The following is a 14,878-nucleotide window of genomic DNA, read 5'->3' as shown; positions in this document are numbered from 1 at the left end:
GGGGGGGGTCGGGTCCTCAGCCTGGCCTGCACCCTCTCACAGTCCGGGAGCCCTCAGGGGATGTCCGACTGACGGCTTAGGCCCGGGGAGCATTGCCGCAGAGGTGGGAGAGGCTCCCGCCACCGCCACTGCACTTGCAAGCCATGAGCCCAGCTTCTGGCTGAGTGGCGCTCCCCCTGTGGGAGCACATTGACCACCAAGGGGCAGCTCCTGCATTGAGCATCTGCCCCCTGGTGGTCAGTGTGCATCATAGCGACTAGTCATTCTGCCATTCGGTCAATTTGCATATTACCCTTTTATTATATAGGAGGATAGAAACCACAAAATTCAGAGAATGGCATCTGTTGACTGTAACGTTGACTAGAGGGACAAGTCAGTCACAAAATTAGGGAGAAGCGTGAGTGTGTGAGAGAGACGGTGTAAGAAGAGAACCTTACCATCTCTAACATGCCTTACTGAGGCTGACTTTAATACTCTCAAGATGTTTACAGTTCAGTGAGTGTTACCTAGAATCAGCCTGATTGTGGAATCCTTCATTCATAGCCCTGTATTTCGGTCTGGAGTATCCACAGGGCTGATTTGCAGAGGTGGTAAAGGGTGAGAGTACTAGTTACATCTCCTGACCCATCTCCCACCAGGTTGTGAAGCAAACAGTGCTCATTCCAACATGGTAAAGCCTTTGTGCTTAAGATAACAAACAGTTACAACAGGCCACCCTAATGCTTTGCATAAGCAGCAAAATCAAAAGACAACTGTCTTCAAACAACTTAATTTCAGAACCAAGAAATGCAGATTAACAGGGAGGATGGAAAACATCTTTTCATCTCAATACCTTCTTTTCCATTTTAGATGGTATAGACCTTTAAGGTCATAATCACTACTCATACAAATGCTAAAGATCTGCAATCGCTTTTCTAAGGACAACATTTGTTCTGTGTGTAGAAACCCACACCTATGGGACAATGAGGTTGAGTGGAAGATTACTTTCTCTCCCTCTTAACAGGTTTCTAAAAAGTAATTGTTCCTTAACCAACACACAAATGGCCTGGAATCACTAAATAAATTCATACTAAGATATTAGAGAGTCAAAGATTCATTAGTGCCTTATGGCTTGAATGTGTGCATCTCCTGCCAACTTATCTTATGCTGTACAGAATATGACTTCATTTTCCTTAATCTGTGTAAATAAATGTCTCGACTGTTTAGAACCTCAGAATTCCAGATAGTGATAATTTTCTATTAGAGCAAATTAAAGTCCAAAGGAGTAGTTAAATAACAAAGAGGCAGCTGACTAGACCAGGGGTGGGCAAACTTTTTGACTCGAGGGCCACAATGGGTTCTTAAACTGGACCGGAGGGCCGGAACAAAAGCATGGATGGAGTGTTTGTGTGAACTAATATAAATTCAAAGTAAACATCATTACATAAAAGGGTACGGTCTTTTTTTTTTTAGTTTTATTCATTTCAAACGGGCCGGATCCAGCCCGCGGGCCGTAGTTTGCCCACGGCTGGACTAGACACATCCACTTTCCTTCCTCATGGACTCTCAGAGTCCTGTCTACACAGAGTATTGAGTCTGGATCATACTGTTCTCAATTTTTGCCACACAACATGCTTGCCTTGTAGGAGTTTAACTATATGCTCTTGGTCTTTATGAATCCTCACTACAAGAGCACTTCAACAGAATAATTTCTATGTCTTCTGTGAAAACATAGCTGAAAACATAACCCACTATGTCACATAATAGCAGAACCTACAGAAAGTCTTTTTCATTAAGTACAATGCCAGGAAACAGTCTGTTTGTATAAACAAATGGGCAGGCTTTCTTTCCACAGACAATGAATACTATGTAACTCAATGTTATACAGACAAAGGAGCAGTTCCTTGTTAGTCTTAGCAGCCAGAAAAGTTAAAGCCAAATGCAGTAAACAATAATTACATTGGCTCCCCTCAGGAGCCTGATACCTTCTACTTTCTAAGTTCTTCTTGGATGAGTACTATGCTTTTATACTTAACTAGAGACCTGGTGCACGAAAATCGTGCATGGGAGGGGGCGTGGTCCCGTGAGTCCGGCCTGCACCCTCTCCAATCCAGGACCCCTCGGGGATGTCCGACTGCCTCTTGCAATCCGGGACCGCTGGCTCCTAACCGCTCACCTGCCTGATTGGCCCTAACCACCTCTGCCTGCTTGCCTGATTGCCCCTAACTGCTCCCCTGCTGGCCTGATCGACCCTAACCGCCTCTGCCTCGCCCCGCACCTGGGACCCAGGATTCCCTCTTCCGGCCAGTCGCAGGCACCCGGGACATGGGCTTCCCTCCCTCTGGCCGGCTGCAGGCACTCAGGTCCCGGGCCAGCTTCACCCGGGCCACAGCCACAGGAGCCAGGGACCACTGGCGGACGGCTTGTCCCTCTCCTGGGCCGCAAGCACAGGCACAGCCGTTGGCGCCCGGGACTGCGGGGAAGGTGGCTTGTCCCTCTCCTGGGCCGCAGGTGCAGACACAGCTGCTGGCGCCTGAGACCCCGGGGCGGGTGACTTATCCCTCTCCCAGGCCACAGTCTGGCTGGTCTCCATTCCTCTCTCATGAGCTCATTTGTGCCTGGCTGGTCTCCATTCCTCTCTCCCCAGTGTTGAGTGTCTGAGCCATTACGGTGTGATGGCATGAGGGCGTGATGACCATTTGTATATTAGCTCTTTATTATATCGGATTGTCCAGCTTTAATTCTATGATCACATTCCAATCCTCTTGAACGTACCCAGATTATGCATGTACATATTATGTATATTTTCTATCTCTTACAATTTTCCTTCTGCTATTGCTTACATTTTCTGGGATCATCCTATATTTAATGATCTAAGAATTTAAAACAATAATGACACTAAGAGGCTAATTTAATAAAGACCAAACAATCTGCATCATTAACCCCCCTTGTCCATTCCCCAAAACAAATTATGTGATGGCTCAGTGGGAAGGCAAGCACAGCACCTTTGCAGTAGTCTGCGGGGTCCTCCTGCTCCTCATCGTCTGAACCCAGGATCTCCTCCTCTGGCTCTGGGGGCGTGGGGTCTGGCAAAGGTGGCGGTGGTGGTGGAGGTGGTGGTGGAGGAACTAAGGGAGCTTTCTGTTGAGGCTCCGGCCTGAAACAGCAGAAGGAAAATTCGTACTTATTTAGAAGTAAATCTTGCATTGTGGATATTCTTGAAAGTTTCTTAATATGGAAAAAAATAGAACTTGTCATACACTAAAAAGAAATGATAAGTAACGTCACTGCATCCATTTTAACTGAATTCAAGTGATGTTTCAACATACAGCCAGGAGGGAAGACTATCCTTAATAGCCAAGGCATATTCTTGCAGGCACATTTTCACCCAGAGCTTTAATACTTTTTAATTCATGACAATATTATAAAATATAAGTGAAATAAAAGAGTGCTTCCCCATGATATACAAACACATCCCACAGAGATTATAAAAAGACATGTGAAAGTAGTCCTGCACTTATAAAGGGGCATATTTTCCATTATTTTAAAATCAGAGTTTCTTTTCCCACAGAAATAGTAGGAGTATGATTAGATATCCTGGATAGCTCACAAAAGGTGACTAAAATAACCTGGCCTATTTGGCTCAGTGGTTGAGAATCAACCTATGAACCAGGAGGTCACGGTTCCATTCCGGTCAGGGCACATGCCAGGTTGTGGGCTAGATCCCAAGTAGGGGGCGTGCAAAAGGCAGCCAATCAATGATTCTCTCACATCATTGATGTTTCTATCTCTCTCTCCCTCTCCCTTCCTCTCTAGAATCTCCCTCTCTCCTACCCTCCCCCCTCTCTGAAAAGCAATGGAAAAAATATCCTCATGAGAGGATTAACAAAGTAATAGTATTCTTTACCCATTTAGTGAGTTGCCCATGTCGTTTAACAAAATTCCCAGACCATCTTGTCTCAGCGAGCAGGCACTTATCCCACCAGTGAGGGCTACAATGAACAATCAGGAAAAAGCTCCCCCAAAGCCACATGTATCAAGTCAAAGGGATGAGTCAGGGTACCTTGAAGTGCACAGGAAGTTGAGTAATGTTGATGCAATATTTCAACTGGTTATCAAAACATCTAGAACTGTGCTGTCCAACACAGAAGCCACTGGCCACACGTGGGTACTGAGCAACTGAAATGTGGCTAGTCCCAATTGAGATATGCTATACGTGTAAAATGTGTACTGAATTTCTAAGAAAAAATGCAAAATTATTAATAATTTTATATGTATTATATGTTAAAAATAATGTTTTAGATATAATGGAATATCTTATTAAATTTTAATTCACCTGATACTTTTGTTAATGTGGCTACTAGAATACTCTGGAGGCTCACACTATACTTCTGGATAGCACTACTCTAGCCTCTTCAGATCCACCGATACCAAAGGAAAAGCTTGGCCTCAGAAATATGAGACACCTGGTCACACCAGTGATGATTATTTTTTCCAAGGCTTCTCCTACTAATCTTCTTCACATCCGTTATCGTCAACTCTCAAATCACTCAATTCATTCTAGTAAGATTCAATACAATGTAACTGTCAAGTGTTATAAACCCAATCACCGATTTTTGTTCATCCTAACCATCCTTGTTACTGCCTACCACACAGGAGAAACACAAGTAAATTTGTATTAGGGAATATGTATGCAAGAGAGAACAATGCCACACCATCTTTAAGGCTGGCTTCTTCAAAGTGGTTAAAAAGACTAAAATAGACGTTTCCCCAAAGAAGATATACAAATGACCAAATAAGCACATGAAAAGATGTTCAATATCATTAGTCATTAGGGAAATGGAAATCAGTGATGAGACACCACTGTCAAGGATGAAGAAATTGGAACCCTCATATGTCATAGCAAGGTGTAATGTGACATTACTCTTTTGGAATATCTTGCAGCTCCTAAAAAGTATGAATTTCAAGTTACCATTATGACCCAATTCCATTTATAGCAGTGGTTCTCAACCTTGGCTGCACTTTAGAATCACCTGGGAATCCTTTTAAAATCCTGATTTCTGGGCCTCATCCTCCAGAAATTCTGTTTCTTTGTTACTAATGTTATGGCCCCACCCCATAACATAGAAACAGAATTTCCCGAGGATGAGGCTCAGAAATCAGGATTTTAAAAAGATTCCCAGGTGATTCTAATGTGCAGCCAAGGTTGAGAACCACTGATTTATAGGTATATACCCAAAAGAAGTGAAAACATACAGTGTGGGCAAAAGTAGGTTTATAGTTGTGAGTATGCGAAACACAGTTTATTACTGTATTATTATTTATTATTGTATTATTTGTCTTATTATTTTGTATCCTTACTTATGATTCATCTTTTAGTAATGTCTTTTTTGGTGCAAACAACTGTAAACCTACTTTTGCTACCCCTTATGTCCCCACAAAATGTTGTGCAAAAATATTCATAGCAACATTATTCATAACAGACATAAAGCAGAAACAACCCAAATATGCAACAACTGATAAATAAAAGTAGTATATCCTTGCAATGCATTATTATTCAGCAATAAAAAGGAATGAAGTACTGATCCATGCTACAACATGGATCACCCTTGAAAACATGCCAAGTGAAAATGCCAGTCATAAAAGACCACATTATATGATTCCATTTTATATTGGCGGGGGGGGGGGGGGGGGGGTCCCTCAGCCCAGCCTTCACCTTCACCAATATGGGACCACTCAGAGGATGTCCAACTGCCCACCGGGATCAGGCCTAAACGGGCAGTCAGGCATCCCTCTCACAATCCAGGACTGCTGGCTCCCAACTGCTCCCCTGCCTGCCTGTCTGATTGCCCCTAACCACTTCTGCCTGCCAGCCTGATCACCCCCTAACCGCTCCCCTGCCAGCCTGATTGACGCCTAACTGCTCCCCTGCCGGCCCAATCGCCCTCAACTGCCCTCCCCTGCTGGCCTTGTCGCCCCAACTGCCCTGCCCCCCCCCAACTGCTCTCCCTCCCTGAAGGCCTGGTTCCCCCCAACTGCCCTCCCCTTCCGGCCTGGTCGCCCACAACTGCCCTCCCCTGCCAGCCATTTTGTGGCGGCCATCTTATGTGAGGGGGGAGGGGCAATTTGCATATTTCCTCTTTTTTACATAGGACTAGAGGCCTGATGCACAAAATTCGTGCAAGAAAGGCCTTCCTTCCCCTGGCTGCCGGCACCGGCTTCCCTCTGGCACTCGGGACTCGGACTTCCCTCACAGCCCTGGCTTCATCCTGAAGGACATCCAGGCTAATTAGCATATTACACTTTTATTATTATAGATGTTCAGAATTGGCAAATTTATAGAGACAGAATAAATCAGTGCTTGCTTAGGGCTGGCGTTATGAGAAAAAAGGAGAGAAACGGAGTGGCTATTAATAGGTATAGGGTAACTTTAAGAGAGATAAAAATGTTCTAATGTGAAGGTTACAAAACATCATGAACATACTAAAAAAAGCATTGTACACTTTAAACATGTAAGTTGTATGGTAAGTGGATGATACCTCAAAAGGCTGTTTTTAAAAAGGAAAAGCCTATACAACCATGTTATTTTAATGTCCACTTTATACCTTTATAAAGTATATGTTTCCAAGAAAAAAAATAGAAATATCTACATTTAGATTTAAGCAATCTATATGCATAGAGTCTCCTTTACAACTGCCTCAACCATATTCACAGTGGAAGTAGTATGTAGTTCTGAAAAAAGCAGACTGACAAACTAATTGACCAAAGTTTATACAAGGCACAAGTTTCGGAACATGTTCTCAGATAACAAGAAATATACCACCTCAGCTACTGGAATGAAAAATTTAGAAAGCGAAATTCCAACTAGTTGTTTATATTTTTCACAAAAACCTATATTTATTTTATCCCCCATAAAACACAACTAATCAATACCCCAAATAGGGCTAGCATAAAATTGCAATTTAAAAAAGACCACAAAATATTTTTCTTTAAATAAATATTACTAAGACTATTTTATCATTCTAATCTACTTCATACTGTATCTCTGGTATACATCTACTCTATCAAAAAAGGGAGGAAAACCTAAATAGCCCTAACAAAATGCATGCATCATCGGCTCTAAATTGCCATGGCAGCCGAATGGGAGTTCTGATTCCCTTCCAGCTGCTATTTCTTTCAAGCAGAGAAAGGGACACGTAAACTTCACATTTGGCAGGGGAAAAAGTCCTTTCCTTTATTAACAGCCTAAATGGCAACTGACACAAATTCATTCATTCAATTAATATTTAACCAAAATGAAAAGAAAAGGAGTTCCAATTGAATTGCTTCAGGTAGTATTCTAGGGACATTCATATAAACTAATTGCTTTTTATTTCTTCCACATGTCCACCACCTCATCTAGAACTCACTCTCTTTCTCCCTCCCTTCCTCCCTCCTTGTCCCCCTCTTGATGGTAACTGTTAACCTGGGAAATATATAATCTGGCATTTCTACTTAAGGATAGAATCAATTAATTAATATATACTCTCTCTCAAAAGCCTTGCTATAACACTAGGTACAGCCACACAGTTAGGGAGAGAAAAGTCATAATGATTTATTGCATTCCTCTCTAATGAAAAGAGAATTTCCAAATTTTGTGTAAATCAAACCTAAATGTGCAGTGTCTGCGGTAGGCAAAATTCTAAAATGAACCCCAATGATCCTCGCCCTGTATAATTAATTCCCTGTTCTTCTGAGTGTGGGTAGACCAGACCCTGTGAAAGTCATATCACTCTCATAATTATACTGTTATATGGCAAAAGGGCAGCTATACTGGGTGAGCCTGACCTAACCACATAAACCTTTTAAAATAGAGCGTTTTCTCAGACTGGTGACAGAAGTCAAAGAGATGTGCTCCAGATTGGCCTGGATGACAGCAAACACCCATGTGTGAACTGCCCATTCATTAGGGCCACAAGGCACGTTGGCTCTAGGAGTGGGAAAGGGCCCCAAACAACAGCTAAGGACAGCAAGGACTTAAATTTTTTTTATTGTATTTATTGATATGATAGAGAGAGGAAGGGAGAAAGGAGGGAGGGGAGGGAGAAAAAGAAAGTAAATTTGTTGTTCCACTTACTTATGCATTCATTGGTTGCTTCTTTTATGTACCCTTACCGGAGAAATAACCCACAACTTTGGTATATGGGGACACTAACCAACTGAGCTATCAGGCCAGGGCTGGATAGCAAGGACTTTAATGCAAGAAATTAGTTCTGTCGATGACAGGTGATCTTGGAAGAGGGCTTTGAGCCCTAAATGAGAACTGCAGCCTCCACCATCAGCTTCATTTCTATCTAGTGAGTAAGTAGCCACATTGTGCAGCCCTAATTTCTGACCCACACAACTGTGAGATAATAAATGGGTACTGTTTTAAGCTGCTAAATGTGTGGTAATTTATTACGCAACAATAGAAAATTAATACAGATATCAAGTTCTCAATAAGTAATACAGTAGTTCGTGTTAAATTAGCAGATTCTGGCCTCAGCAGTGAGATCTCGATTTGGGTTTTTAATAATTGAATTGTTCAGAGGAATTAAGAAGCTAGGTAATCAGGATTGAGAGACAAATATCTTTTGAGCACAACAAGGTTAAAAAAAAAGTTTTTTTAAGTATTCCCCAAATTCCAACAGAATGACAGGAATTTTAGACTTTCCTAGTTTCTAAAACTGCATTGTTTTTTAGAATATGGAACATAGCCAATTAAAAGTTAGTGAACATGTAAGTAAACCAGACCTGCTTCCCAACTGATCTACACTTTAGACCAGGGGTCCTCAAACTTTTTAAACAGGGGGCCAGTTCACTGTCCCTCAGACCATTGGAGGGCCAGACTATAGTTTAAAAAAAAACTATGAACAAATTCCTATGCACACTGCACATATCTTATTTTGAAGTAAAAAAACAAAACGGGAACAAATACAATATTTGTATTTGCATGTGGCCCGCGGGCCGTAGTTTGAGGACCCCTGTTTTAGACAATAAAGGAGCTGACTGCTTAATCTCCTAACAGCACATATATGACATGTCTATATATCTTATGCCACTGGTACTGTTAATCCTATATAATAAAAGGCTAATATGCAAATAGACCGAACGGCAGAACAACCAATCGCTATGACATGCACTGACCACCAGGGGGCATGCACGGATCATGGCTGGCATTGGCCACGGCAGGATGGTGCAGCAGGTGACTGGGGGTGCCAGACCAAGGCGGGGCACCAGTCACTGTCATCAGGGTGAGTCTCTGGTGGTTACTGAAAATTCTTTGCTCCCGCGTGCCGTGGTCCCGCCCGGCACTCACACCTGCTGCCAGCGCCAGCCCCGCTCGCACCTGCAGCCGACACCACTCCCAATCACTTGGCGCCCTCTGCAGGTGCAAGCGGCAGCTGCCAGCCCCAATCGCCCCTGAGGGCTTCTCTACCTCCCCCTGCTCCTGAGAGGCGATCAGGGCAGCAGCCACCACTCGCACCCACTGACGGTGCCGGTCCTGCTCACACCTGCTGCTGAAACCAGCCCCAATAGCTCCGTACCATCAGTGGATGTGAGCAGAGCCAGCGCCATCAGCGCATAGTAACGGCAATGGCTGGAGCGGGGCTGCCGGCAGATAGGGGACCAGGGGCCATGGCAGGAGGGGCTGGACGGGGGTGCACAGGAGGGGCCGAGACCCACCCCTGTGCCCACCACAGCTTCTCGGCCCACAGTTCCTTTCAAGGTGCATGAATTTGTGCACTGGGCCCCTAGTACTTTATAAAATAGTTATGAGACCTGGCAGTAAATTTACTACTACTCAACTGGAGAAAGAAAGATCGACAGAAAAGTTTAAACCAAAGAGCTCTAAGGCATGAAAATGACTCCCACTGATTTCAAACACTCAGAATAGTGTCTACTAAATACCAGGAAGTGGACCAGGGCACAAAAGAGCACAGCACCAAGAGATGTAAAGAGGAGAGAAATGCCAGTAAACACAAGGCCCAGGAAACAAACAACGTGACCAGAAGCATGAAGGCCTCAAATTGCCTGATGTGCCTGGAGACAGTAAGACATTCAGCAGCAGTCAGCTCACAAAGGAATGACCCACAGTTTCAAGGAGTTTGGGCTCTATCCTGAAGGCAAGCAGAAGCTACTGAAATGCAATTTTAGGACTAGATTTTATTTCTGTAAAGAATATATGGAACTGTTGTGAGAACGTGTAGATATAAGGCAGAAGCAGGGAAGCTAGTGACGAGGCTAGGAAGGAGATAAGAGCCTGAACTCAGAGCCTGGTAGTTCATGTGCTGGAGGTGGGTGCTTGTCTTCTAGATTTGTGGTAGTGAGATAGTGTTATCATTAATTAGGACAGAGAACAAAGCAAGAGGAGGAGGAAGGGTTTTCAGAGAAAACATAACTTCTGTTTTAAGCTGATCTGAGTTTGAGGAGCATATGGGACTCCCAGGAGTGTAGAAATACCGTGGATTGATTGCTTGATATATGGAATCTATAGCTAAAAAATAAAGGTTTGAGCTGCAAATACAAGCAGAGGTCATATGCAAGCGGCTGTTAGCCTTTCCAATCATGTTTGGGTGCCCAGGAGAAATAAGGAATGAAATGGCCAAGGGCAGAGCCTCCTTCAGAGCCAAAGAACAAGGTTATTCAAGCCACCAACAAAATCTAGACTCCCTGGCTTAAGCTGTACAGGCAATGATTCATATGATAAACACCAATATCAATTCATGAATTTCAAATACAGGTTTTAGAGAAATGTATGTATAAAATCTCATGTAAGCCAACCTTTTACATTAGGATGAGATATACATATAAAAAGAACTAGTGCCCACCCCAAGTAGCTCAGTTGGTTTGAACATCATACCGATACACCACGGTTGCAGGTTCAATCCGTAGTCAGGGCACATACAAGAATCAACGAATGAATGCATAAATAAGTGGAACCACCAAACTTTTTTTCTTTCTCTCTTCCTTCCTCTTTCTTTCTCTCTCTAAAATCAATAAATAAAAATTCTTTTAAAGATGCTTTGGCCATAAAACAAAGAACTAGCAAACTAAGGACCATATGTGTTTCTATCTAAAAGCTCTGTTTGTAGGCCATCAGAAGACAGCTGGGTGCAGGTTATACTGCACAAAAAAAGGACTATTTACTGAGACCTCTATGTTGATGAAACTTACTATAACCACTAATGATTGCCTCATGCTCCTCAGGAAATAATGCAAAATGTTCCCCTCTGAACAAGGCTTCTGTAAGCCTCCACAACTTTCAAATCTAAAAGCAACTATAATTATATAATTATATAATACAGTGACCACTGGCCACATTAATTAAAACTAAATAAAACTTAAAATTCTGTTCTTCAGTCACTGTAGCCTCATTTCAAGTGCTCAAAGCCACAGGCAGCTGGTGGCTGTGGTATGAGCAGTGCAGATACAGTCCATCTTTATAATCACAGGAAGTTCTACTGGATAGCACTGCTCAGGGCTATATTTTAGCAGCATGAACCTATTCGAGTATACCATTACTTTTAATAGTAAATAAGATTAACTGAAGAGTTTCAAACATTTTTCTATACAGCTCACTATTGGAAGTTTTAAAGTAAGTTGTAAAATGATAAACGGGGGCTTGTGCAGGAGGCAACCAATCGATGTATTTCTCTCACATCAATGTTTCTGTCTTTCCCTCTCTCTTCCACTCTCCCTAAAAATCAAAGGAAAAATATCCTCCAGTGAGGATTAACATCAACAACAAAAAAAGACAATATGTCCCAAAGTGACTTACAGATTCACTACCTATCAAAATACCTGTTAGCTTCTTTACAGAAAAAGACAAGCCATTCCTAAAATTCATGTGGAAATGCAAAGGCCCAGAATAGCCAAAACAATCTTGAAAAAGAAGAAAATTGGAAAACTCACACTTCCTAACTTCAAAACTTACTACAAAGTTACAGTAATCAAGACAATGTGGTATTGCATAAGGATGGGCATACAGATCAATGGGGAATGAAGATCCAGAAATAAATGCTTACACTACAGTCAACTGATTTTTTTGACAGTAGTGCCAAGACCATTCAGTGGAAGAAGAATAGTGTTTTCAACAAATGGTAATGGTACAACTGAATATCCACATACGGAAGAATAAAACTGGACTCTTAATTAAGACCATACACATAAATTAATTTATAATAGTTCACAGACCTAAATGTTAAACGCTAAAACTATATATACCAGAAAAGATGTACACCATTAGCCATCAGAAAAATAAAATACCAAAACCATAATGAGATACCACTTCACACCCACTAAGATGGCAATAATAAAAAAGACTTAAGTTTTGGCAGGGACATGGAAAAATCAGAATGCTTATACACTGCTTATGAGAAAGGAAAATGGTGCAATCATTTTGAAAAACTTGAGATAGTGTATCAAAGGGTTAAACAGTTAGCAACAATTCCACTATTAAGTCTATAACCAAGAGAAATGAAAACATATACCAAAATAAAAATTTGTACATAAATGTTTATAGCATTATTACTCATAATTGTCAACGGTAGAAACAATCCAAATGCCCATTAACTAAGGAATTCATATATATAAAAGGCTAAGTGACCAACTATACATATGACCGACTTTACATACATCCGACTGTCTGACCGATAGGCAGGTACATATGATGCACACTGGCAATTTAAAAATAAACGTTGACTCACACATGCACGATACATATAAAGCTCCCATCGAATTTCTTAATAGTGTTACTTCTTCGGGAATGCCGTGTCATAAATTAAAATTGAAAGTAGGTGCAATCATCATGCTACTGAGAAATCTTAATAGTAAATGGGGTCTTTGTAATGGTACTAGATTTATTATCAAAAGACTGCAACCTAACATAATCGAAGCTGAAGTATTAACAGGATCTGTGAAAGGAGAGGTTGTTCTGATTCCAAGAATTGATTTGACCCCCTCTGACACTGGCCTCTCATTTAAATTAATTCAAAGATAGTTTCCCGTGATGGCAACATTTGCAATGACTATTAATAAATCACAAGGTCAAACTCTAGACAGAGTAGGAATATTCCTACCTGAACCCGTTTTCAGTCATGGTCAGTTATATGTTGCTTTCTCTCGAGTTCAAAGAGCATGTGACGTTACAGTTAAAGCTGTAAATACTTCATCACAAGGGAAATTAGTCAAGCACTCTGAAAGTGTTTTTACTTTTAATGTGGTATACACAGATACTAGAATAAGTTTAATCACTTTATCAGTCATTGTTTTTATCAATGTTGTTTTGATATGTTTTTGTTGTTTTTATATCATGTCTCTGTTGTTGTTATTGTTTACTTATTAACCAATTTATATATTATTTTCATATACATTTTACTAATTTTCTTTCATCTCTGACACTTCTATTATAGAGAAAGGGCAAATAGTGATATTAAAATATTTCTTCTAATTAATTTCCTTTCAATGTGCATGAATCCATGCATCGGGCCACTAATCCTATATATGCTAAGTGTCTGACCATTTGTTCCACCGTTTGACCAGTCGCTATGATGCGCACTGACCACCAGGAGGCAGACGCTCCAACTGGTAGGTTAGCTTGCTGCTGGGTCCAGCCAATGGGGACTGGGTGAGACAGCCAGACATGCCCTGGAGCGCTCCCATGGTCCTTCCCCAGCTGGCCAACCTCCTGTGGTCCCTCCCCGGACGGCTGGCCCCCATCAGGACTGGGTGAGATGGGCCATACATGCCTTGGACGAATCCATGCACCTGGCCAGTTTCAGCCTGACCCCCCCACAGGCTTGGCCAAGGGACCCCACCAGTGCACAAATCCGTGCACCAGGACTCTAGTAGATAAATAAAAATAAAAAGGTAGTCTATCCATATTACGGAATATTACTCAACAATGAAAATAAATAAAAATAAAGAGTAATGAAGCACTGACAGATGCTACAACATGGATGATCCTTGAAAATATTATGGTAAATCAAAGAAGCCAGTCACTAAAGATCATACTGTATGGCTCTATTACACTATATAATTCCCAGAATAGACAAAAAGCAGATTAATAGATGCTTATAGCTAAGAGGGTGGGAAGAAATGAAGGTGACTACTTGGGTGTACAGAATTTCTTTTGAGGGTGATGAAAATATCCTAAAATTAGGTAGTTGTGATGACTGCACAACTACGTAAGTATACTGAAAAAACCTGTGAATTGTACATTTAAATGGGTAAATTATATGAAATGTGGATTCTTTTGTCAATAAAGTTGTTACACAAAAGAGGCCGTTCTCCATGTACTAATATAAAGGACATACCACCAATGAATACAAAGACACAGAGCATTTGTGTATGGCACGTATCATTTGTTTTATAGACACACAACCCATGTGCATCATGTTCATAGCATATCTCTAGGGAGCAGTAAGAAAACTGACAATAATAATGCTCTTCAGGAAAACAAACTCAATGACTAGTGATCATACTTTTTAAATTTAGTGCCATGTGTATGAGTACTGAAATAAATTAATTTCTAAAGACAGGAAAGGAAAATGAGAGAAAATACCTGCTGGGAAAGTGGTTCCTATCTATAACCCCCCAAACCCCCATCTCCCACAGCACCTAGGGACAATTTACTAAAGAACAACAAAGTAAACTGTCTAGGACTGCAATTTTCAATTTTTTCATCTCATGGCAAACAAACTACTAAAATTCTGTGGCAGACCAAAAAATATAATTTTTGTTGACCTGAAAAAAAATTAGATGTTTAATTTATTCACACTGGGCACCTACTGTTGTGTTAGCTGTTTCTTTTTGTTTTGTTAATATTCACCCAGGGATATTTTTTTCCCATTGACTTTTAGAGAGTAGGGGGGGGGGG

At 41.4% G+C, this 14,878-nt stretch overlaps 1 protein-coding gene across 3 annotated transcripts in view; it reads right to left on the bottom strand.

Annotated features, from left to right (window-relative positions):
- SRPK2 (SRSF protein kinase 2) overlaps positions 1–14,878 on the bottom strand; it is a 150,856-nt gene that overhangs the window by 91,508 nt on the left and 44,470 nt on the right. For all 3 annotated transcript variants that reach the window (XR_001361406.1, XM_005862887.2, XM_005862886.2), the window contains exon 2: positions 2,985–3,136. Coding sequence is in view for 2 of the 3 variants with exons in the window: in XM_005862887.2 (XP_005862949.1) it covers positions 2,985–3,136 (152 nt within the window). In the remaining variant the exon portion in view is untranslated. The remainder of the gene's footprint in view (positions 1–2,984; positions 3,137–14,878) is intronic.

Source organism: Myotis brandtii, unplaced genomic scaffold, assembly GCF_000412655.1.
Source record: "Myotis brandtii unplaced genomic scaffold, ASM41265v1 scaffold17, whole genome shotgun sequence".
NCBI classification, from domain to species: Eukaryota; Metazoa; Chordata; class Mammalia; order Chiroptera; family Vespertilionidae; genus Myotis; species Myotis brandtii.
The sequence above is the reverse complement of the archived record's forward strand: the minus strand, read 5'-3'. Positions and strand labels throughout refer to the sequence as shown.